The 27,089-nt window shown below is 37.2% G+C and overlaps 2 protein-coding genes across 5 annotated transcripts in view; one reads left to right on the top strand and one right to left on the bottom strand.

The window, feature by feature from the left end:
• The window catches only part of zgc:163014 (uncharacterized protein LOC100038766 homolog), a 32,497-nt gene extending 29,358 nt beyond the window's left edge, over positions 1–3,139 (top strand). For 2 of the 3 annotated variants that reach the window (XM_039742305.1, XM_039742303.1), the window contains 3 exons: positions 136–190; positions 1,003–1,100; positions 1,569–3,138. In XM_039742305.1, the coding sequence (XP_039598239.1) occupies positions 136–190; positions 1,003–1,100; positions 1,569–1,780 (365 nt within the window). In that variant the 3' untranslated portion in view covers positions 1,781–3,138. Of the gene's footprint in view, positions 1–135; positions 191–1,002; positions 1,101–1,568 lie in introns of all 3 variants that reach the window. The other variant, XM_039742304.1, reaches the window with a different exon arrangement.
• Positions 3,140–4,258: 1,119 nt separating this feature from the next.
• Positions 4,259–26,895, bottom strand: gstz1 (glutathione S-transferase zeta 1). 2 transcript variants are annotated; one of them, XM_039742307.1, is made up of 9 exons: positions 26,828–26,895; positions 22,046–22,097; positions 21,806–21,873; positions 18,083–18,163; positions 17,309–17,434; positions 15,965–16,040; positions 9,696–9,748; positions 4,874–4,923; positions 4,259–4,511 (listed from the first exon to the last, which is right to left on the bottom strand). In XM_039742307.1, the coding sequence occupies exons 1-9, from the start codon at positions 26,843–26,845 to the stop codon at positions 4,385–4,387; spliced, it is 651 nt and encodes a 216-aa protein (XP_039598241.1). In that variant the 5' UTR covers positions 26,846–26,895; the 3' UTR covers positions 4,259–4,384. The 2 variants fall into 2 exon arrangements, with proteins under 2 accessions (XP_039598241.1, XP_039598240.1); XM_039742306.1 differs by lacking the exon at positions 26,828–26,895 and adding an exon at positions 22,226–22,318.
• Positions 26,896–27,089: the final 194 nt, after the last annotated feature.

Genomic DNA, 27,089 nt, shown 5'->3' with positions numbered 1-27,089 from the left:
TGGTGCCCTCAAGTCTTAACTTATGTATATTTTGTACTTGCAAGATGGGCCAGTTTGAGAAAATCTTAGTACTTGCTCTCTGGCTGGGCAGCTGGTACCAACACTTTTCTTACGTTACTTCTGCTCTTTTTGCAGGTTTCATGGAGTATACATCTGTACAGTACGCTAATTTGCCACCAGTCCCAAGAGGGTAAGTGATTTGTCTAAATTCACCAATGTAGCCCTACCCCGCCAGCATTGTGGAATTCCCTCAAACTGCTTCTTCAGCTAAAAATGTTTGCTTTCGATGGAAGCTGTACTGAGGAGACCATTTCTCCAGAGATTCCATCAGTTACATGAGACAGCAGGCAGTAAGAACATTTAAACCAAACATCTGACTCTTGTCTTCAGGTTCTACTAACCTGTAAATTGATTTCCTCAAAAGAACAAAAGCAATTATTCTAACAGAGAACACGCACATACATACACATAAATATACACACACATACATAATTCTCAAACCTGCTTAATGAAAATCCGTGTTATGGGGGACCGGAGTTCATCCTTACTTTACTGGGCATAAGCTGGGAAAGAACCCTGAAGAGGGCGCCACTCCATCTCTCTTGACCATACCTGCGCTCACGCTGGGCTGATTTAAATCCCGCATAAAGGTCTTTGAGGATGTGAAAGGACTGGGCACAGGAGCTGAAGCCAGGACACTGGATTTGCGAGGAAGGAGCACTAACCACTGCAGCAGCGTGCTCTTCTGGCAGATGGTACTTTGCTTTGGTGTGTGCTAAAAAATATCTGTTCTGTCCAAGACTGCTGGCTTGGCCTCATGCATTGTTCACTTTATAAAACAGAAGCATGGATGGCTATTGCACCACTTTTTTTACAAGTAAGAACGGCGAGAACGTGGTAGTTTTTGATCGACATATTGACCTTCTTGAAACATAGTGATCATTTCCGTAAACGTTAATAAAATTTAATGACAGACACTTGACCGTCCTCCTTGTATCGCAGGTTTCATGCTGCAGTACCAATTTCTGACCAGAAACTCCTAATAAGTGGAGGACGTAGTGCAATCGGCCCCTTGCAGGACGTACATCTTTTTGATTTAGGTAAGTGTCTATTGTGAAATTGTGTTCAATCATGACACCTAGGTTTCCATGTTAGGTTTCCATTGATTATATTTAGGGTTCTTTTACACCGTCATAGTGCTGGGAGTCCGTTCTGTTTAATTGGTTGTATTGTTTACTGTCTTTAATAAAATTATGCTGGACATAAACCTCACATTATATTCAAATTTAGCTAAGGTATAACTGGGATGTGCTTTCAATGTGGTTTTTGGATATTTATGGTTTATTTAATAGCTTCCCGAATACACCGATCACCACAGGCCTACAGCATGTGCTGTAGATAATAAGATTTGCAGGGTTTGATGTTCTCCAGTACTGGCATTCATCACTGGGTCTGTGGTGTCCTATGAGCTTTGTTTGTTTGCTTCATCCCTACCTAAAGTAAAGCACATTCATAGACGCAATTTAAATGTCACTTGCAGCTAAAATGAACTTTCTTGTTTTATTCAGCCAGCCGTAGTTGGACGGCCATCCGCTCCCCAGCTCTGTGCTCGGTGCCTCGGGCGGGACACAGCCTGATCAACCTCAACACCACACACCTCACCGACACGGAGAAGCAGAAGCAAATGCAAAAAGGTTTCTGTACCCTCCTGCTCTTTGGTGGCTCAGATTGTGCTGGAAATTTCTACAGCGATACTGTGAAAGCCATAGTCGAAATCTAACTACATAACGCAGATGACATTTCTATTTCCGATTCATTTCTGTGGTGTTGAGGTTTTTACAATAGGAAATGTATTTAAACCGGAATAATATTTTATAGTACAGGACTTTGCTTTAGGCTAAATTGTATTGATTGGTTTGCCATAGCACTTCATTTCAGCAATGTGATCTAACATTAAATAAATGGTATTCATAATTGTTTTGTTTTTATTAGGCAGTGTGCTGGTGAATGTGGCAGAGACGAAGTAAACACAATCGTGTTATTTAAAAATGGGGCAGTGAACAAAGTGTGCAGGACTAAGCCTGGTCTGTGTGGCATCCCTACACTCCAACTCTTTAACACTGCGGTATAAATACTAGCGTTTTACACTTTTTAATGATGCATTTTTGTGTATATATGTATAATTCTAACATATCTAGTGCCATGTAAGTAATATAATAGGTGGTTAAAAAAAAAATTGAGTGCTGCAGAGAAGAATAAACCATCTTCAGAAATGGAATAGACCACGTTTTAAGTAGAACTAAAAAGTGTTCATTAAACTAGACAACTGTGTAATATGCACTTGTGCACACTTTTGTTTTTTTAAAATCTGCATCGGTATCCTCACTTGTTTGCACAAAAATGGGTTAGGAATCCTGAGGAAAGGCCTGTCAGCATTCTCCGAATAAAATGCACGGCAGAGACACCCTGTTCTGTTTCCCTTGCTCTTCAATTTGATTGTTTGCTTGTTTTCAATGCCAGTTCAGAGAATGAATAGCCGACTTTCTATCAGGTAAACTTTTATTTAGAAACAGAAACTTTCACCTTGGATTTTATTAGCACTTTTATTGTCGTGTGTGTGTGTAAATTCAGACAGTCACACCCTGTGATTATGTAATGGGCCTTACGATTTTTATTTCTGTCCACTTATTGTGTAATTTTCTTTCTGACTTGTAAAATAGAACATTTTAAGAATATTTATTTGTATACAAAGCAGCATTATTTCCAGTGCACTTTAGTAATTGCCAAATATACCTTAGATTTTTATTTTAATAAAATGTTTAATGCAGTGCTGTGGTTTAGCCATACAGTTGTATGTTAAAAAAATAATTGTACTCTTGTGTAATGTTTTGTGACCATTTTGAAAACTTAAGTTATAGCCAATGCATATGTTTTTGTATTGTATGTTTGCTTTGATAATTTGTTTTAAAATAAAGTAAACATTTAAGTATAGCACTTAACATAGCTTTATTATTATTCTATAAATACAGTACTTCTGTAGTTTAAATGATTGCAAATTATTTGAAAGGCTTTCCCTATGTGTTTGTATCATTGTGGAGGCGTCTTTCTACGTATGCCAACTTGACCAGCACAGTATGGAAAGAACTCCCCCGTGTGAAGTACACACAATGGGGGTGATAACCAGAAAGCTGTGGAGGAAGGTTTTAACAGGTAACCATGAACAGGGAAAGAACAAACAAAAATCTGCTGTCCCCTTTCACCTACCTTAACAGGACACAGTCTGGAGTGCTGTATCCACTTTCTAACATTCGTAACACACACAAATATTTTCTCCTCTCCAGTCGGATCCTCTGGCCGTGCTACCCTTCCTTTCAGTGAGTTTTCATTTCAGGGAACCTGCCAGGGATGAAAACTTCCGTCTTGGGGAGCAACAGCATCTGCAGTCTGTGGATTTTGTTTTTTCCTGTTAATTGGTTGCTGCTTTGGACATGTGATGAAGCCTCTTGCTTATTTATGTGTCTATCTTTACATTTCAAAAAGCACAAAATGCGTTCTCTGAATTATCGGTGCATCCTTTTGTGATTACAGGGCAGTATTTCATTCATTTTCAGTCAGTTCGTTAAGCAAGTGTGAATTAGTAATGTCTAATCTATTTTATGAATATTCTGAAAAGAAAATCTTTTGAGTTCTGTTGTCTACCAGAATAATAAACTGCTACTTGAAACTGCTGAGAGTGACTAACATCCCACCTACCCTTAGGTCATGTCAGTTGGGTCAGAGGTAGCACAGGACTCTCTTAAAACTCTCTTAACCCTCTTAAAAGTGCTGCCAATCCACTCGTGTGTGTGTGTGTGTGTATGTATATAAATATATAAATATATATATATATATATATATATATATATATATATATATATATATATATATATATAATAAATCTCTCTCTCACACACACACACCCATACCATTTACAAATTCACTCACACAGGACTTGCCTTTCACTACCTGCCCTGCTCCATTCTGTAGGGAACTGTTGTTATTTCTGTCCATCCTTAATTCCCTTAACTTGGACACTATCTCTTCCAGTCAGAGGGCACCATGTATTAATATGTATATCAGAGGTTCCCAAACTTATAAGCTTTAGGTAACCATTCCTGGCCTTGATAGCTCAGCTACCATTTGAATTAGTTTAATCTCCTGGTACTGGCCAATCTGTGTTACATTAATAAATTAAAAACGTCATTCCTGAAAAGAAATGTCTTGGGCACAGTCACCTATTAAAGTTTATTGAATTGTAGACCACAGGTTTGTACTTCATTGTTCCTGGTAACTCGTCACAATGCAAACCACCGGATTAGCCAACACCAAAGGTCATGTGCTCCCTTCATGATTGGAGGTCGGGTGGTGTGTCGGGCTGGCAAGATGGGTGACTTGCTTTAAAAGCTTCAACTTCAAGCAGAGTGTCATTGATCTTCTTTATTGTTGGAAAAGGAGTCATGTCCACCTTAAACCTGAAACAACAAAGGTATGTTGATGAGTGCTACTTTATTTCGGTTGTGCTATATATTTAGTTATCTGTCCTTGTTCATTCCACTCATACCTCACAATTACATTTTTTTTCTGCATTGTTGTTACCACTGTCAACAATTACTAATTTTGATTTGAACAGCACTTAGTGAATTAAGTGCAAAGAAAAGGTTCATTCACATTTTGATGGACCAAAGTGGGTAGTGGTGGTAGTAGCAGTACTGTTTAGAGTATAGTAGATTAGTTCCAGACACTGTTTCAGCATTTGACACCTTAAACCTCAGCATTTAGGTAAGAAAGTCCAACTAAGACGTTCTCCTTTTTAAAATGGTCAGGCACTACTTACCTTGCAGCATTGTAAACCTGAGGAACCAGGCATATGTCTGCCATGGATATCTGAAAAATGGAAGCAAAATGACAGTTTACTACATTTCTTCCTAGTCTGGTTTCTTACAAGTCAAAGGTGTGACTCCATAAACATTCCTCAGGGAAGCCTACTATACAGTTCTGCTTGAACGTTTGTGAACCCTTTAGAATTTTCTATATTTCTGCATAAATATGACCTAAAACCTCATCAGATGATTTTCACTCAAGTCCTAAAAGTAGATAAAGAGAAACCAGTTAAACAAATCAGAGAAAAATATTATACATGGTCATTTATTTAAAATTAATGAAAATTATTGAATATTACATATTTGTGAGTGGCAAAAGTACGTGAACCTTTGCTTTCAGTATCTGGTGTGACCCCACCTTCGCAGCAATAACTGCAACTAAACGTTTCTGGTAACTTTTGATCATTCCTGCACACCGGCTTGGAGGAATTTTAGCCCATTCCTCCGTACAGAACAGCTTCAACTCTGGGATGTTGATGGGTTTCCTCACATTAACTGCTTGCTTCAGGTCCTTCCACAACATTTCAATTGGATTAGGGTCAGGACTTTGACTTGGCCATTCCAAAACATTAACTTTATTCTTCTTTAGCCATTCTTTAGTATAACAACTTGTGTGCTTAGGGTCGTGCCCCACCTTCTCTTGAGATTCAGTTCATGGAAAGATGTCCTGACATTTTCCTTTAGAATTCTCTGATATAATTCAGAATTCATTGTTCCATCAATGAAGGCAAGCCGTCCTGGTCCAGATGCAACAAAAAAGGCCCAAACCATGATACTACTACCACCATGTTTCACAGATGGGATAAGATTCTTATGCTGGAATGCAGTGTTTTCCTTTCTCCAAACATAACGCTTTTCATTTAAACCAAAAAGTTCTATTTTGGTCTCATCCATCCACAAGACATTCTTCCAATAGCCTTCTGGTTTGTCCACGTGATCTTTAGCAAACTGCAGACGAGCAGCAATGTTTTTTTTGGAGAGCAGTGGCTTTCTCCTTGCAACCCTGCCATGCACACCATTGTTGTTCAGTGTTCTCCTGATGGTGGACTCATGAACATGAACATTAGCCAATGTGAGAGAGAGGCCTTCAGTTGCTTAGAAGTTACCCTGGGGTCCTTTGTGACCTCGCCGACTATTACACGCCTTGCTCTTGGAGTGATCTTTGTTGGCCGACCACTCCTGGGGAGGGTAACAATGGTCTTGAATTTCCTCCATTTGTACACAGTCTGTCTGACTGTGATTGGTGGAGTCCAAACTCTTTGGAGATGGTTTTGTAACCTTTTCCAGCCTGATGAGCATAAACAACTCTTTTTCTGAGGTCCTCAGAAATCTCCTTTGTTTGTGCCATGATACACTTCCACAAACATGTGCTGTGAAGAGCAGACTTTGATAGATCCCTGTTCTTTAAATAACACATGGTGCCCACTCACACCTGATTGTCATCCCATTGATTGAAAACACCAGACTGTAATTTCACCTTCAAACTAACTGCTAATCCTAGAGGTTCACATACTTTTCACAAATATGTAATATTCGATCATTTTCCTCAATAAATAAATGACTAAGTATAATATTTTTGTCTCATTTGTTTAACTGGTTTCTCTTTATCTACTTTTAGGACTTGAGTGAAAATCTGATGACGCTTTAGGTCATATTTATGCAAAAATATAGAAAATTCTAAAGGGTTCGCAAACTTTCAAGCACAACTGTATATACTGTGTTTTCTGTTAGCTGCCTGTTTTTATTAGGTAACCAGCACTGCAAAGTTGAAATAAATAAAACCACATTATTATTCTATTCACGTTTTTTTCTCTCTGCTCTTACACTCAATGGAGGAATAAAATAACATTATGTGATGGTACAACACAATACACTTAAAAATAGCAATATGCTAAAGATGGGTTTTACGTGGGTGGCATAACTTGTTTGTTAGAAGTATAAACTCCATGTGGGGAGTACATTTAGTAGTGTTAACTCTGATATACCTTACTTGGTTACCCAATGTTTCTACATCAGGGGTCTCCAACTCCGATCCTGTAGCACTACTGTGGCTGCTGGTGTCCATTCTGACCCTTACCTTAGAGACCAGTTCTTGATGCTAATTAACTTCATTTCTCTGCATTTTAATTGCCTTGTGTTTTAAGATTCAGTCCTCTGCTTAGTATTTTCCTTAACCAGATACCAAATGTGAAGTGAGCCAACAGATTACCATCTAAGTTGGGGCCTCAAGCTCCTACCAGTTTCATGCCAATCAGTTTTGTTAATCAGAAGCCAATTCTTGTTGCATAATTAAACAGATTATTTAATTCCATGGCTTGTTGATGCTTTCATTCTGTGACAGCAGACATTTCCAAATCTGTTATTTTTTTCTTTTTTCTAAGGACACCGTCAAAATCTTGTGGAGCTCGGCAAATCAAGATTACTGAGACCTTCACCTTTCTTTATTTTCAGATGTTGTGTGATGAACAGAGGTCCCTGATTATGTGTTGACTGAATTTGTAGCTCAATGTTTGGCTGTTAATTTAAGGAAAAAAAAAGAAATAAAGGGTCTAAGTTTTAGAGTTAATTAGCAGCAAAAACTGGTCACTAATTAAGAAAAGGGTTAGAATAAAAACCTGCAGCTACAATAGTACTCCGGAACTGGAGCTGGAGCCCCCTGTACTACATGTACAGAATTAAAGATGCATATATAGTGTGGACAAGACTATAAACGATGCAGCTACAGAACAGTATATATTTTTTTTATATTTTGACTGCAAGGTAGAGATATTGCATAACATTATTTGTCAGTCTTTTAAAAGGCGTTAACTGGTTTTATTTATTAAGATCAATTTGGTCTTCGGCTATTCTGGAGCTCTTCCTTGAGTGGTATCTCTGGCACTGTACATTTTATTTTTTAAGCAGGAAAGCCTATTAACACTTCCTTGTCCTACAATTTTCTTTTCAAGTGCTTTATTGAAAAAGTAATTTCGTGACGATCACACATACAGTATGTGCAAATAGGAACACCCGATCTGTTGGCTTCTTTTGTCATTTTGCAGCAAGTTAAGCAAACCAAAAGCAACTAAAACTGTGAATGCATCAGTGTTAAGAACTGAAACAGCAAAGAACATTTTTGAATCTTAATAAATTAGCTGAATATTTAGTCCAGAACAATTTTGCATTAACAGCCATATTTGTCATCATGTCTAGAATTAAAATCTGTAGGAACTGTGGCCTTTTAGAAATAATACTAAGGCTCACTTGTTTATTGACCTTCTCCAAAAATGAAATCTACAATATCTGAAATGACTGATAAGGCAGAGAGTTAAATAGCTTAATAAAATCCTGCAACCACTCCAGCTGCAAGACCGACATTGGAGACCTCATTTTAGATTATTAACTGAGACTCTATCATACTTGGCTTATTTCAAAGTTAATAATTAGGTTAGGTGGACTTTACTATGCCAGGGAGAAATTTGTTTGGTGCAGCAAAGTACAAAAAAAAAAAAAAGAAAAATATAGAACACTATTACAATTTCAAGAATGTGTGCCTGTCCTACTTCAAATAAGGAGAGCTCTGCACCCCAAAAGAATAATAAAAGAAGGAAGAATAGATACAGTTTATAAAATGTGTGCGTGTGATATTAAAGAAAAATACCATAATCTCAAATCATGAAAAGCAACACTGTACAAGCTTCTAAACTAAAGGATGAAGCATGACTAAAGATTAAAACAATTGAACTTAATAGTTTTGCAATCATTTCTGCTTGTCTGTAGTACTGCAATGTAAGTAAACATAGTTTACTCCTTAGTTATCATTTCTTGTTTTTATGACACTATACAGTAATGTGGGCCAATCTGATGATGATGAGCATGCTCAAACTCCACCTCATATGATCAGGAGGGAATTTCAATCGCCACTTGCAATTTTATTTCTGAGACTGACAGATTTTAAGGATGGCATTAACTTCTGTGCATTAGCAAGACATTTTAAATATACAGACATACATAAAAGGTATAAAAATATTAATTAAAAAAATATATTAATACTAAAGGCAGATGAGAAAAGGCTTACCAACCAAATCAGTATTAAGAGATATACGAGTTTAAAATGATCAACAGTGAAGAGGTGGACTGCACAGTACAGGCAAAATCATAAAAATGCCTAAAGTGTTACAAAGGGCCTTACAATTACAGGTCAGGTAATGTACAGTATGTTACACACACAATTTGTTTTTGCAGTGGTTTGTGAAGGCCACTAAAACAACTCCTTGATTTAGCAGCTACCACCATTATAGATAGTTATGCTAGATACTTTAATCTGATAAAAATGTAAGGTGTTGCACCAGATTAAGCTAATTTATTCAGACATGGAGAAAGTTTATGATAAAGATATGCATTTAACGTTGCTCTGCGGAATGGCAAAGGGCTGGAAGTATGCTGCTGTATTCTAAATGTTATTCATCTATGAGGACTCCACTCCAGGTCTGACATTCACCACAGCTATTACCATTTAAATGAACAGGAGTCTTACTTCAAGGATCTGATTTTATTTGGTTTTAAGGATTTCAAGTTACACTTTGAATAAAGCCGTTCTATTTACGGGCTGTCATTTAAGATTTTTTGCATGCAATGTGCTAATGCTAATATAAAATTACTATTTTTTTTCACCCATTTGCAATGAAATCTTTGTTAATTAAAGCTTCTGAATACTGACTTAAATTATTATACATGAGTGAACTTGTGTTTTATTGCATTTGTATAAACTACAAAAAAAAATATTTATAATAATACCTCGTCTCCTACACAGTACTGTCCAGCTGACTGCACCAGGATTTGTTCCAGAGCTGCAGATAAAGGAAGAAAGCAAGAGGACAACTGAACCTTAAGACTGATTCCAAACTTATCAAGAATCTTGCCTAGTAAAACTCTTAATGCACATATTTAATCATAAGTTCAAACAATGAAGATTAAAATATATATAGTATTACAGTTATCTTTTGACAATATTGTGGAACTGTGACTTGAATATTTTGGCTCTTTGAAGTCACTGGCTGTGTAACTATTATTATTATTATTTTACATTTCCAGAATATGATATTGCATAGATTAGCGAATGGTTTCAGGTCAGTTCCTGCCTTGTGCAAATTCTTTAGGGATGAGCTGTGGCTCCATGTTAACTTTAAATATGAAGACAGTGGATAAATGATTAGGTATATAAACTCACAGTTTCACTTTTTTAAATTTTGAGAGTACTCCACATAGTTGTTTTCTGTCAAACCAAAATCATTAAAAGAAATGCATGTTTAGGACAAATTCCCCAGAATAGTACCTCCTATAATATACAATTTTAAAACAAGGCCAAAAACAACAAACTTATGACCACGGCATTGTGGCGGAACAGTTTGTCTTCCTGCTTCTATCATGTAGTTCAGAGTTGTAGGACCCTGCAAACATCTAAATGTGCAGCTTTACATTAGAGTGATTGTATTCTTTTAAATGACTACTTACACAAGAATGTGCTTATCCAAGTGGAGTAGTTATTTAACTTTATATCACAATGTGAGAATAAAAGACATTTCTGTGAAATCTAGGATAGTTACAGTTGTATAATAGGACATTGTATTAGAAATGGTGACATTACCTGCATTCAAAAAAAACACATTTGTTTTTTAAGTGATACAAAGTGACAGTCAGTGAGTCTGCATGTGCATGTGTGTAAATATAAAATTGTATTAAGTTTAACATTTAGGAATTTGAAAGATTACGATTTTGCGAGTCTCCTCGTATACACAAATACTTTCAACAAGTTCATACAATAGTGGTTTTCTATTAAACACTTCTAAGGAATGATTAACTAATGGTGCTACCAAATACTCTAATGAAATACCTAAGGGTAGTAAACGTATAATGTGTTTACCATTTTGATGCGAGTGTAATGTTGGTCCTAAGTTAAAGAGCCAGGTGGTAGAGAGCTGGCTGACAGGTGTCACTTAGCTGACTCAGTTCAAAAGCACACTCTGCACTGATCCTCTGTGGTGGAAGTGAAACTGGCTGAAATACGCCTGGCTTGTTGATTTAAGCAGGACTTGCTCGCTAGGTGTGCCTTGTGAAACTCCTCTAGGGAAGGCTTAGTAGACGCTTAGTTACTACATAGCCTTTATATGGACTGTGGAAGAAGGAATAATAAAAAAAACACACAGAAAACCTAAAAACACACACTACAAACAAAAACAACACTACGCCAGCCTGGTACAAGCAAAATGAAGATGGCTGAATTTCACTACTATTCCATGACAGTTTCAGTACTGGGGTAAACATTTAAAGAAGTTCCTGTAAAAGACATTTACTTAAATCAAATGAAATTTTAATATGTCACATACATATTATACATACAATAAGTTGTGAAATCCTTAATGCTCAAATCCAGTGACTGTGACTTTGAGAAAATTATAAAGGACAATAATAATACATGATTTTATAAGAAAATCATTAACAGAATTATAAATATATAATAAATAATAAATCAATTAACCTGATGTAGGAGAGTTAACAATAAGACATCATGTAATTTTGGACACTTTCCTTATTCAAGACACAGATGGACTATAGGAGCTCCTTCTTAGTCTCTTTATAAGAATATGGGCATGTAAACCTGTATCATCATGTTTAGAATTTTTAGACTTCTATAGATGAATAAAACTGCACTGTGACACACTCTTCATTAAGCAGGAAAGAATAAAAGTAATCATACAGGTGGTTAGAAATATAATGCTTTAGATGCTGAAACTTTGCTTTACGTGTACATAGACGTTTTGGATTATTTGTGTTATGATGAACATATGAATATTGAGTACTCATGCTGCACTATTGATAGCTTTTTATTGTTGTGTTTAGAGGACAGCAAGGTGGCACAATAAATTTTATGGACTCAAAGTACTACCATGCTGCCCATCTCTGGAGAGCAGGTTCCCTGTGTTCACAGGGTTTTCTTAGAGTATTCTAGTCTCACCCATATATGTGTAAGACTTGCACATTAGGATAACTGTATAGGACTCAGCTTGTATTCTTTCTTTCTTCCTGCCTTGGCAATGGAAAATGGATGGCTATTTTATTAAAACCGGATTTCTTGAGCCGTAGTGTTTAAGTGCTGACACGGTGAAGCTATTGGGTAGAAAAAGTCTCAATAATGCTAACTGTATTACCGGCCATTGTAAATAAATGCAGGATGTAATGTTTCACATGTTATATATTAATACGGACAAAATTAATAAATGTATAATGCAATTATGATTTGATGGCAAAGTAGTGAAATTTATAGTTTAAAAGGTTTCCCACCTAACCTAACCTACTACCCATGTGAAAAGTAGGGAATCTTTTTGTTAATACCTACTACTGTAAATGACTGTCATTGAGGTTTGATTGATTGATGGATTGATTGATTGATTTTTGGGTAACATTCTTAAATCTAGAAAAACTCCATCTTTATCTTATTTTTTGTAAAGACAATAAAAAAAAATATTTTACACTGTATCATGTAGGACTGCATGGTGGCACAGTGGGTAGCGCTGCTGCCTTGCAGTTAGGAGACCCGGGTTCACTTCCCAGGTCCTCCCTGCGTGGAGTTTGCATGTTCTCCCCTTGTCTGCGTGGGTTTCCTCCTGGAGCTCCAGTTTCCTCCCACAGTCCAAAGACATGCAGGTTACGTGCATTGGCGATTCTAAATTGTCCCTAGTGTGTGTGTGTGCTGAAAATAGGCCTGGAGAGGACTCTAGTCTATCACAAGGTTCACTTTCACTCACATACACACACCTTATTCACATATAATGCACATATAATAACAATTTGTGATTACCAATCGCCTAACCTAAAAAAAATCTAATTAAATCCTTCTTTACTTGAGCATGTCTGGCTGTTGTATTTTTTATGAAATGGTACAGTACTTGTACCGCTATTCAGCATTGACAAATGTTAGGGAATATCAGAAGAGAAAGACAAACTTTATTACAGTAAGTGACCATTATGGGTATCAGGTGAAAGTGACACACTGATGGTAAATTATAGAGTGACAAGATTTTCAAAGTCCCAGACTGGAACACTTGTGTAACATGCATGTCCATGCATAAAGGATATCTTCAATTGTTTAATGTCCTTGTCATCAGAGATGGATCAGGGCACATGGAAAGAAACACTTTGATTAATGAACATGTGATTCCATACTGTGGCTAATGTGGAAACAAATAAATGACAGCACTCTGTTTTTACTGCGGTGGGCTGGCGCCCTGTCCGCGGTTTGTTTCCTGCCTTGTGCCCTTTGTTGGCTGGGATTGGCTCCAGCAGACCCCCATGACCCTGTAGTTAGGATATAGCGGGTTGAATAATGGATGGATGTATCATGTATTCATGTAATTTTGAGAAAATATATTTATAGGCAACTCACTAGCCACTTGTACGGAAGCGTATTAGGGCCACGGTGAAAAAAAAAAATACGGACACAGCGAAGAAAAAAAAGTCTAAATGTTGAGATTAAAGTCGACATGCTGACTTTATTCTCGACATTTACACTTTATTCTCGCCATTTATGTCGAGATTAAAGTCGACATTTACACTTTATTCTATTGTTTATTTTGTCAGTAGAATGTCGCAAACTAAACATCTTAAAATGAATGTTCAATTTACTAAATTTTCTCAAAACGCTTCATTAATTAATGTAGTACATTAAATGCTTTATATTAAGTGTTCCCCGACCCAGTTTTTAATCTCTATGCGCTTCTTCAACTGACTTCCTCTTGCACTGTGAGGCACAGACAGCGATCGCCGCACATTGACTTCATGATGTTCCTGCTCTAAGAATATTCAGAATACTAAGAGAAATACTTGATATCTTCTTCACGATGAAATGCATTAAAGCATGTATTAAACATGGGTGGCGGGGGGCACGGTGGCATGGCTATAGAGCTGCTCCCTTGCATTAAGGGGTCCCCAGTTGTATGTTCAGTGTAGTGCAAAGTCCCAAAAACTGGATATATGAATGGGTATCGCACAGGTTTAACTTAAATATTGTGTAAATATCGGGCTTGGTGGGTCGGAGACACGAACACAGGATTAAATGGATGTTCTTCTGAGCGGGCTTTCTTTATTGCATGCGTGCTGTATATCTGACGTACTAAACCTCCAGTTTCTATCCTTGCTTTTTCTTTCTGCACATAACCAATCACCACAAGATAAACGTCTTTGTGAAATTAAAACAAGTTATAAACTTAGACCTCGGAGTTTTCAGAACTTTAAATTATTAAAGCATGTGGGGGCACTGTGCTTGCTGGGATGGAGTTTTCAGAAATTAAAAAAAAAATCTTCATTATACATGTTTAATTATGCCATCCATTCAGGGTTGCGCCCATCCCAGCAAGCATCTTGTGCGAGGCAGGAGTAAATCCTGAATGAGACGCCAACACATCGCAGGGTGAATACGTGCAACATATAAAGTAGCAGGGTCAATAATACATAACAAAACCCCACATCCTACATGTCTTTGAAAGGAAACTGAAACACGCCGAGTAGGCCCACCAGAAAAACATGCAAACTCAAGGCAGGGAACACCCGGGACCCCCTTGCTGCGAAGCAGCAGTGCAACCACCATGCCACCGTGCCCCCATATGCTTTAATACATTTTAAGTTCTGTACATTTTAAGTTTTGAATACTCTGGGGTCTAGGTTTATAACTTGTTTTAATTTCACAAAGACGTTTATCGTGTGGTGATTGGTTATGTGCAGAAAGAAAAAACAAGGATTGGAACTGGAAGTTTAGTACGTCAGATACAGACAGCGCACATGTAATAAAGAAAGCCCGCTCAGAAGAACATCCATTGAATTCTGCGTTCGTGTCTCCGACCACCACATCACGAACCCAACATTTACACGATATTGCAGTTAAACCTGTGCGATACCCATTTATATATCCAGTTTTTTGGAGCCTCGTCACACTTGCCATAAAGTTCACTACACAGAACATGCAACTGGGAACCCCTTAATGCAAGGGAGCAGCTCTATAGCCACGCCACCGTGCCCCCCGCCACCCATGTTTAATACATGCTTTAATGCATTTCATCGTGAAGAAGATATCAAGTATTTCTCTTAGTATTCTGAATGTTCTTAGAGCAGGAACATCATGAAGTCAATGTGCGGCGATCGCTGTCTGCGCCTCACAGTGCAAGAGGAAGTCAGTTGAAGAAGCGCATAGAGATTAAAAACTGGGTCGGGGAACACTTAATATAAAGCATTTAATGTGCTACATTAATTAATGAAGGGTTTGAGAAAATCTAGTAAATTGAACATTCATTTTAAGATGTTTAGTTTGCGACATTCTACTGACAAAATAAACAATAGAATAAAGTATAAATGTCGACTTTAATCTCGACGTAAATGGCGAGAATAAAGTGGAAATGTCGAGAATAAAGTCAACATGTCGACTTTAATCTCGACATTTAGATTTTTTTTTTTCCTTCACTGTGTTCGTATTTTTTTTTCACCCGTGGCCCTAATACGCTTCCGTACACTTGCTATTCTGCTGGAATAACTGATTTTTTAATGCTTACTTTTGTTTAATGAACTTGAAAACTTTAACTGAAAATGTAATCAAATCAATTTATGCTTTCTAGTTCAGAGAAGATTATGTATACAGAATGGCAAGTTTTATTAATGTTGCTTTAAAGATATTCAAGTACTGTATAATAAAACTAAGTTTAAAAATATATGGTAGGCTACTTCTAATACATATATAATAAAAGGTATTAATTATAATTATCTCGGGTGCAGTGTTAACCTTTAGCAGGAAACCAACTATACTAAACACTATTTTCAAAATACTGTACTTATGAGACTTTTACTTGGATAACAAATGTTGGTATAAACTTTTAGGTAACAAGCTCTGAATTATTCTGAAATTCTGGAATATATTCATATATCACACATGGTGTCAATGTAATTTTACAAAAAGTTACTGTTTAGCAGAAAATTACATAGAGCTGTATATGGAATAAAATTAATAAATTGATTCCACTCACCTTGAAAGCCTCGTTCAATGAAATGCTTGGCCCATTCTGCTTTTCCGCCACCAACCTTTTGCAGCACATGAAGATTCTGGAAGAAACCAAACTAACATCATATACCTTACAGAATTGTATTGAACAGATTGAAAAGATGTTTATACATCAACTGTGGACTTCCTAACAGTTGTAGAAAAATGCAGTGTCAGGTACTGTCCTAAAATCAGCATCTATAGATGTGATCAGTTTTATAGTATGACTTCTTCTCTGCTGACTACTGTAGAATGTCATGTTAAATATATAATACATAATAGCTGCTTAGTTCTTCTTCTTCTTTCGGCTGCTCCTATTAGGGTTTGCCACAGCGGATCATCTTTTTCCATATCTTCCATAATAGCTGCTTTATTCAAATTTAGGAAATGGTCCTTGATTCATTCTTTTCACTGTACAATTATTACAAGTGAGAAATACTGTCAGAAATGGAGTGCCAGTATACTTTACTTGAGCCTTAGTCGTATATCAGTTACACTGGACAGGTCAAGTCAAGTCCGGGAGCATGCACTGGTACTGGTTGCCCCAACCACCACATGACGAAACAGCTCGGGTTCCCAGTTGGCAAACCCCCAGGCAGACATGTGGTCCAGTCCCACCCCCTGGAAATGACAATCTATCTGCCACAGCCAGGTGTTATGCGGGTGTCCCCTTGGCCCGGTCCAGCTGCTCGGGTCCTCAACAATGAGAATCGATTAAAGGCCTTAATCTTGGTTTTTATCCAGGACACTCTCAAGCCCAGTCACTCAGACTCCTTGCTCAGTCTCTTGAGTGCTGTGACCAGATTCTCTTCAAAGATCCCAGTATCGATGGCACAGTCAAGATCTGTGAATCTTTCTTCACCAGCAGAGGCCCCACAGCCACTGAACCCCATGATCCTGGCAAAACACTCAGTCCATACAAGCACTGGACAGAGTAGGAGCAAGAACACACCCCTGACAAAGCCCAGAATCAAAAACACAGAGGTATTGCTTCCACTCTGCACAGCACTCACGTTACCAGTGTACAGGTCAGCCATGAACTCCATCAGCTTTGGGGGTACCGCAAAGTCTCAGGATGTCACACAGGGCACCTCGATCAACTGAGTTGAACACCCTATGAAAAACGGCAAAGACTACAAAGAAACTCTGCTGATATTCATGCTACTGCTTAATGAGAACCCTTACCAATCAAAATATAAATCTCTTGCTTCAGCAGAGGCAGGTAATTACTGCATTTCTGTCCAAAATAAATGGATTAATCACAAGCTAACCACCCATACTACAGGACTGTTGATTTTTTTACAAATACGATGACAATAATAACACACACCTGAAGTGGCTGAATGCCTGAGGTGATAAGATCACAGATCATTCGTACTTGTGCTCTCTTTTTGGGGTTCTGAGGAAGAAGATGTGGACCAGGTCTGGTCTCTTCAATATACTGAATAATTGTAAGCTGTTTGGAAAAATAAAAATACAATTGGTCTTAATAGATAAGGGCTTCATTTGTGCAAGAAGGGGAAAAAACATTTAAGACTAAGGACTATTTTCTCTTTTTATATAAAGTATACTACAAATGCTACACTGCCTATTTATGTTTGGTCATTATTTCTGTCAGATTTTACAGCCCAATAAAATATATTAAAATGACTAATATACATTGCAGGTGGTATGGTATTGTTGAATTTCAATATCTGTATTAAACACAATTGGACCACAATGTTTATGTAGAGTTAAGGGCAGGATATTCTACACTTTTTTATACTTTCTTCAAAAACTACATTTAACACACTATTAACGTCCTTGTGAATTAATAGTAATTGTTTATCAGGCTCAATACAGTTATTTTTAATCTTTTTAATCCTAAAAATAGGATTTTGTTCATAATTGTCACAATAAAAGTAGAAATATACTGCACCATACTCCTAAGGATTCAGCTTTAGTTTTTCCTTTTGTTTGTTAATGCTTTCCTAGCATTATACATTAACTTATTATCTATTTAGTAGACTTTATCTGGAAGGACATGGCAACAACATGCGTAAAATCCAGAAACGTAAGCAGCCTTATCACTTTAGCCCATTCCTGCAGATGCTTTCATACTCACCGACTGGGAGATGATGATTCCATCAATGCAGACAGCAGGCACTTGCTGCATGGGGTTTATTTTTCTATATTGATCAGTCAGCTGTAGAGACAGATAATGTGTCTGCAGGTTTGATTTCCATAACTGTACTATAATGCTATTCCAGTAAAGTACTATACAGTGGTGCTTACAATGAAAAGCACTATATGAAACATTTTACATTTACATTAATTATTAATTCACAGGGAAAAATTAGTTTCACATTACTTGATTTTGTCATTATTTTTAAGGGAATGTCTTATTCTGTATAGCCACTGGTTTTGCATTTTTTTCAGTAGCAACAGGGAAACTATAGTCAGATGAAAATATCAAAATGCTCGACACTGTATAACAGCCTGCTGGCATATGAATCACAAAATGCTTCTGAGCAGGTTTCAGTTCCTATGACTTTTACACTTACCACTTCTGATAGCTATTTCTTTACACTTAAATTAATTTGACTACACAATTGCAATATTATTTGAACGGCATCATTCTTGCAAGATATTACATAGGCCATTTTTAGTGGAAAATGAAAAATTCAAGATTACATTGACCAGTACCTACTGCCTGACAAATGTGGTACATGTGACAAGAAAAGGCCGGGTAAAAACAGCATCATATCTTCTAAATATGTACATACAAGAAATAAACTAGCACTTTTCAAAGTAAATATCATTCGAAACATTACAAGTGTTTCTACATTTCTACAACTGGAGTCCTGACAGATTTCCTGTCTTACTTCATGTCTCACAGTGACTCAACTGAATATTTGTGTACATGTGTGTATGTGTAAGTATTTTTTGATAAAAAAAAAACTGTGTTGTGGTGATACTGACTAGATAAAATAGTGTTTATAAATTTGTAATTGGGTCTCACACTGGTAAAAATGAGCAAATTACTGTGGTTTATTTTTTTAACACTAATGCTTTTTTTTTAAAATCGATATTCATTACATATGGCTTCACATTTTAGATTTTCAAAGATTAAATTTATTTTGTTTCAAATAATTTATTTTGTTGGTTTTTTTTTACAAGTGTTTTTTCAGGTGACAATTTACATTACCATGTCTTGATCTTCCAAACTGCCCTAAATTTGCACATGCTTTAATTTCACCATAAAACTAGTTCTGTAATAGAAAATACTTCCATACTGTGTATTTGACACATGCAACCTTTTCACGTCCAATATAACGGGACAGAACATCAAAGGTAATCTTGACAACTGGTCCTTCTGCTGCAGTCCCTGGATATTTTGTATGAAACACATTAGATTAATTTCGCCATATGCATTGAAAATTATAAAAAATTCAAAACGTAGTTATGCCTGCCACAAACCTATAATACTAAGAGTCTAAAACTAAAAAAACTGCCATTAATCATTATGCATATCAAGCACATTCACTTACAGGTGGGGACTGTGCCATAGAGATCAATGCACTGACCCTTAAGCCACAAGACTGCAGCTTCTATCCAGACCTCCAAACCCCCAGACCAATAGGGTTGAGGGGAGGAAAAAGTCTAAAGATCTGTGCACTTGTACTCTAGTTAATCTCTCAGCAGAATGCAAGAAAGAAACTAAAGAATGGTTAAGAGTAGGAACATACTATTCCTTCTTGTTACATGACTTCCTACAATTGTTGAAAGTATTTGAGAAGGCACAATTAATATTCTTAGATGCTTAGGATGCTGGTGTGCGTTTTAAATTATATTATCCAGATAGTCTGCCGATGGTGAGAAAGCCAGAAATCTGAAGTTGATGACCCTCTCTGGACTACTTTGCCCTGTCTTTCAAGGCTTCCTAAAATCAGTAACATGTTTTTTACTTTAGTTGATGTTAAGGGAGAGTCTGTTGTCATGGTACTACACTGACAAGACTTTAACCTGCTCCCTGTGGGCTGTTGTGCTTTGTCATTTTTATTGATGATATGCAGTGCAATAGAAGTGCTACAGTCATACCTGAAAATGAAATTAAAGCTTTGTCAAGATACAGTGGAACCTCGGTTCACGAACGTCTCGGAACACGTACAAATCAGTTTACGACCAAAAAGTTTGCCAAACTTTTGCGTCTGTTCATGACCACACACTCGGTATACGAACAAGCCAGTTTCCCTTTCGGTTTGTGCGTGCCGATGATTTCCGCACGTGTTCAGTCTCTCCCTGTGCATTCCCTGTGCAGCAAGAGAGAGAGACACACACAGACAAGCGCGGGAGAGAGACACACACAAAGAGATAGAGACGGCTGGACGCATAAGGCCGAGAAGGTAGTTAAAGAATGGACCAGGCTTGTTTTTAAAGAGACAGATCCGAGCATTGTTTTAACCTCGTTGTATTTAATGAAGACTTTTTTCTATTGGATTTTAACCTCCACTTCACTTCTGTTTACAGCGATTGGTTCGTAGCGCGCATTGTTGCAATGTTACTTTTCTTGGTGGTTTATTAAATTATGGATTTTTAAATGTTCATTTTTTTCCCTGTGCTTAAAACTCATTAAAAAAAAAGTGTTTTTAGCAAGTGGTTCGTAGCGCTATAGCGCAAACTCTTGCAGTGTTAGTTTTCTCTGATGTTCAAGGTTTTTTCAGTGTTATTCAATGTTTTTACATTTAGTTTACTATTACGCTGTGCATTCTATGGTATGATAAACTACATTTGTGCTTAAAAATCTTAAAAAAAATATATATTTACTTACGGTCTGGAACGGATTAATTGTATTTACATACAATCCTATGGGGGAAATTACTTCTGTTCACGACCAAATTGGTTTACGACCAGAGTTTTGGAACAAATTGTGGCCGTGAACCGAGGTTCCACTATATCTAATCATGGGTAAACTGGGACCAAAGAAATGCATGGACAGCCACCTTTGGTTACTCCTGTGCTCTGGATAAATGTGAAAAAGATATCTGTTATATTATGTTATATTATTATATTATCTTAAGATATTAGTTATCTGCAAAGAGTTTGGACAGCCAGTCAGAAAATCAAACAGAGGTGATAGGACCCAAGGAGTGATTGTAATCAGTTTCAATGAGATTATAGTATTAGATCTTACTATTATTCTTAGAGAGGTATTTCCTTTATCTAGGTGAGTCAAAATGATATGAGAAGTGAGGGAACTGGAATCCACTGGGGATACATTTTGGCAGTATGGGAGCGGAAGTATTGGGGATACTAATTTTAAAGAAAGTAATTTCAAAAACAAAGGTGTATAGTGTTTTTTGCATATCTTTAAAAAGGGCATTTTAATATTAAGTGATTTGCTTGGGTGACATACTGAGTCAGTACATATTAAACTAGAATACTGTATTTACTGTTCAAAACTCCACGCCACTGTTGGCCTAACACAGAGACTCTTTGCAAGTCCTTGCATTACAATGTTAATTAATTACATTATTAATTACACACCTTTCACCAATGCATCTTAAAACTCAGAAATCCACTACATGGGCACACAGTAAGTTAACAGACTTGCTCAGGGTACTCAGTGCTGAAAAAAAGTATATTCAAGACGGTCCCATGCCTACATCACATTGCCTAGTTGGTAAACTGAAGGTGCCTTTAATTCCAAAAAAATATTCCAGTGACCATTTTCCTTGGGTGATGTGCACGTTCATATTGCCGATACAAAGTAATAAAAATTATAGAAGCTACTCCAGTTCTTTCTCATGCTATAATGTCAGGACTGTTTAGGATGAAGTTCCAATACCTGCTGTCCTCCATCTTTGATCAGATTCACTGGGAACTGGTCATATTCAATACCTTTCAGGGCAAACGCTAGAGAGAAAAATGAAAAATATTGATATTACTCGTTGCCGACACTAAAATTGAGAAGCTCGATGAGGTCCAGTATAATAACTGGAAATGAAAATGCCCTGTAAACAAAGAATTGGTTACTGATAAGCCACTCGTCTTCAGTCCAGGACGGGCGGGGCCGGCTTCTACTCACCGATCCTTACTCGCCAAGAGCAGGAACTCCTGAAGTAGCCATAGAGCACGGGCTGCAAAAGCACAAAGTAAGTGAGTCGACCGTTAGATCGCCATACTTTTACGCTCGGTGATCCCCTCCCCACACCCCCCAGTCCAACCCGCTCTTTCTAATTTAGAGCGCGCACCTTGTAATACACACCTTGTCTTTTGCACTCATCGTCCCAACACTGAAGTTTTGCAACGTTTGCCTGGACTCGTAGCCCGCCACGCTCGCTGCAGCCATAGCCAATCGCATGCACGCACTCAAATCCTCCTCCTCTTGCGCCCCTCTACATTCAGTGACTATGCACTTTTCTATGATTTGAGGACAATGCAAAGCAAGCGGATCTGTTTTACATTATTTACATGGCAAGCGAAGCCATAGGAGATGACCTGTCGACACAAAACCACGTTGTTCAAAGTGTGCGATCGATCTGATAGCTGATGACTTTCGACGAGAGCAGGCAATTCGTCTGGTGGTGTGGAGAACATGCAAACTCCACACTGAGGACTTTCAAGCCACAGGCGAACGGAGTCTTTGGGGCTTGTTGGAGTTTGAGGCCAAATCGAGGAGCCACGGTGTGAGTTTCTGGAACAACACACGTTTTCGTATTTCATTCATAAAATTTAACATTAAGGAAACACTAACTGTAAAAACAAAACAAACAAAAAAAAAAAAAACATGAATGAAAACGAGCTTTGCCGGGTTCTCGTACATTCCTGCATACGGAGGATCTTAAATATATCAAATACGTGATCTCGCAGACAGATTGCGACCTTGTCAATACGATATGTCTTACTGGAAAGCCTCTTTGTCTTAGATGATGTCGATAATGGAAAGACTGAGTGCACGCAACCTTAGACATGAAATTAGACATCTTAGTCACGTTTTGGCATTAAAGTTTTGGTGGGGTCATACCAGAATTTGTATTTATGTGTGCATACATAACGCTAACATTAACTAATAATATGTCTCTCTTTTGCTGATGACAAGCAAGACTGTCTATATTGTACTATATACATCCATTATCCAACCCGCTATATCCTAACTACAGGGTCACGGGGGTCTGCTGGAGCCAATCCCAGCCAACAAAACCCCGGCACAAACTGCCACTGCAGGGCACGTGCACACACACCAAGCAATTTAGACAATTTAGAATCGCCAATGCACCCAACCTGCATGTCTTTGGAGGAAACCGGAGCACCCGGAGGAAACCCACACAGACACGGGGAGAACAGGCAAGGGAGGACATGGGAAGGCGAACCGCCTACTATATAAATATTAAAAAAAAAATATCTAACAATGGGATGTTGATTCTTGGTTTGTCCAGATTGGCATTAGATCACAGTGATACCCATTTGACATCATCATCATCTGACAAAATACAGTAATACAGATTTCAAATGTTAAGCACACAGACAAACAGACAGACAACCTCCCACTGTCCATGAAAAAATGTTGGCTAAGAGCTGCCTACAACAAAAACAGCAATATCTCACTAAAACAGGGGCATCATAATGCTGGCTACTTGTCCACAAAGTGTGAGGCCTCCTTGGTGGGTTTCTCAGGATTAGTGCTGTCAGAGGGCCCTCCTCATCAGTGGGTGAAGATCAAGATACTCTTAAGTGCCTTTCCAGTCAGTGTATGTCTTTTGCTTGATGCATTTCTTATACTGATCTTTATTTATTTTTTTTACATTACTCTGGCTACCTTTAAGGGAGCAGATTGTACTGGCCTTTTCACACCTCTTTACTGGCTTATGCTAAAAAGCTTTGACCGAGAAGAAGCTCCAAGTGCAAAGACGTGATTTAGGAAATAAAAAACAACAGCCCTCATTTAACACCAAGGGGCTCTAGCCTTCAAGCTACATCACTAAATTGTAAAATTGTGGTTGCACATGCACACACAATCAAGGGTAAATCTATGGCACCACATGGCCATTACAACTGGAGTCAGGTTTGCAGCATCCTGCACAAAGACAATTTCATATACTACAAAACACAATATTTTTCTAGATAAGAAATTAAGTTGAGCATATGATGAAAAATTGGAGTAATACTTAAGAAGACAAAAGTTATCTTATTTAAAGCATCAGCTGACCTTCAGACACTACACCCTCTTTTAAATGTTTGCATCACCACATCACTGAGTAACATTACTTCAAGCTAAAAAGGGAAAAAATGTTGTTCTTCATAAAAATGAAATAAGTGAGGGATTTACAAATAAGCTTGATCAACAGGTCTTACAAATTAAGCAAGAAGTAAACAATTTAGGCATTATTACAGACTTTAATCTAAACTTCAAAGCACGTATTAACCATATTACTATGGCTGTTTTTTTTATATCTCATAAATATTTCATGAGTCAGACCTGTTATACAGTAATATCTCAAGATGAAGGAAAAATGAACACAGTTTTAGCTGACTGAATAACTATAATGCACTCCTAAGAGGACTACCTGTGAAAGACTCAGATTGTATGCAGCACTAAGAATCTTAAGCACTTAAAGAGAATTTGAGCACATCTCCCCAGTCCTACTCATTGTTATGTTGCTTACTTTTGCCCTTTAGAACTAGAAAATATTCTTAATCAAATATAAATCTCTGAATAATCTGGCCCCTTTTTATGTTGTGGGGTGCCTGTCCTCTTATATTCCAGGTTGAAATCTCAGATCCTCAAGCACTGGTTTGCTTTTTATTCCAATAGACAAGACAAAAGATGTGGTGGGGCAGCCTTTTGCTGTACATCTAAAATCTGTAATGTTTTACCAATAGAGATATGTCTAATTCAGTAGAAGCTCCTTAAAAGTTAGTTTTTTTTCAGTTTGGCTTTTTCAGGATTCCCTTCGTCCTCTGGTTTTAATAGATTATAATATGTATTGTAATGTCATATACTTTAAGATTTGCAATCGTTACTAATTTCTGCTATCCTCTCTGTTCTTTCCCAGTATTCCTGACGGCATCTTGTGTCACTGCCACTTTATCAAAGTACAGTTACCCACCTGTGATGTCAGAGGAAATGTGCAGGTTCCAACTTTTGGTGAAACCCACTGCATCTAATCATACAAGATGGAGCATCATAACAGTAATAAACTACTTGAGCATATTTATGTTTAATAGAATCAACAGAGAGGACTGAGTGGTCTTTTGCCCTTAGAATCTTGGCAGGTTTTTTTATCAGCATCTTGCCACCTGGAGGTTTTATTTTCCTTTACTCCCTTAACATCCAACCATTATAACCATCAGAGACTTCAAAAATGAGTTTAGTTAATAGTAATATAAGACATGTTTAAGGACTCTTACAAATTGTATTAATTTATCTGCATGGTGCAATTCTTATTGATTTGTATTTTTATGTGTTTATTTGTATTTTGTTCTTTAACTTCTTGTAAGCCACCAAGATTGATGTTGTTGTTTTACACTTATTTTCCCATCAAAGACAATATCGCATACCCTTCCATACTCACCGCTTCCCTCTTAGAGATTCCTACAGAGACACCTTCAGACACAAACTGTAATGGACTCACTTTTTTATTGGACTAACTGCACGTTTATACACTCAGCACTATGCAGTGGTCTGATTCTCTAAAACATTAAAATAACCCAAAAACGTAGTCAACACTTATAGTTCCCAGAACTTTATTACTTCATAAAAACATGTTTCTTAAATGCGCAGTTTAAACTGATCAGGGTAAAGACGTGGGTAGTTGTTGTTCTTCATTCATTGTCTTGAAAATGCACATTTTATTGTGTTAATATAAATATTTACTAAGCTAACACAACAGGATATTAAAGTAAAAACAAATTAATTTTGCAACTATTAAAACAACTACTGTACTAGCAAGAATTTATCTTTTCAAAGATTCCAAGTGTTGCTTCGCCTTATATATAACAAATTAATTATAACTAGAACTATTATGCCTGCTAGATTTTCTCCTGTTTAGTAAGCCGTTTCACCAGTTCCTAGCATTTATAATTACGCTGACAAGTGTATATTATATATATATATATATATATATATATATATATATATATATATATATATATATGTACGGTATGTGCATACAGTTAACGACTCTATACTGTATGAAATTGCTTTGTACAGTTTATTGAAAAATGCCGTCTATTCGCTTTATGAACGCAACAGAACTGAAACGTAAGGTCAGCAAGGTGGAGCAACTGACATCACAGCCTTTGGACTCCAGACCAAAGGTTCGCTCTGACTCAAGCTTGCACTTTGGCTTGTCTCCTTCAGATCTCTATGGTTTTATTATTGCTATTCCAGTATCACGCAATATACTTAAAATGTTGTCAATATGACTTATTAAAGTGTTGAAAAACATTTTGTAAATGATAAAGGAAAGGCTAAAAGAGCTACATTAGTAAGGCAAGCTCAGTCAGTAATACGAACTTTCTACGTAACAAACGCCACCCTAAAATAACAATAAATCATGTCAGCAGATCTGTGTTATGTACGTTTGTTTAACAATTGTCCGTTTTTAGAAAATAAGTTCTGTAAATTCTTTATAGGTGGCAAGTGCACTTGTTTAAAAAGTATAACACTGGCAATGCCCTGCACGTGTCGTGCTAAAAGAAGTATGCATTACTTTCCACAATACACCACAGCACAGTAGTGTCATCTAAATAGTCTCAACTTTATAAAAAAAAAACCTTTATTTTTTATTATAAAAACAGTACTTCTAATAATATTAAATGCTATTTAAAAATGGACAGTCAATGGACTGAATTACCTCAACAGTACCTTTAAAGCTGCACACATCCTTGGTCAGCTTAAGTGCCTAGTAAAGAACGCCGGTACGCCTTTTAATTTTTAAAAGCCCGCCTCCTGAACGGAATAACGCATTTTAATTGACCACAATAATTGTCACTGAGAAAAGCGGGGCGCACGCTCTCTTTTGGTTTGATGGGTAATGTAGTTTTAAATAACGGTATGCCTTTTTGTGGTGTAGCTATAACGAATCGTTTAAGCACTACATTTTCCATGAAGCCCTTTGGTTTGACGT

This window comes from Polypterus senegalus, chromosome 18 (genome assembly GCF_016835505.1).
Source record: "Polypterus senegalus isolate Bchr_013 chromosome 18, ASM1683550v1, whole genome shotgun sequence".
In the NCBI taxonomy this organism is placed as follows: Eukaryota; Metazoa; Chordata; class Cladistia; order Polypteriformes; family Polypteridae; genus Polypterus; species Polypterus senegalus.
Note: the sequence above shows the minus strand (reverse complement) of the source record. Positions and strands in the feature narration are given on the sequence as shown.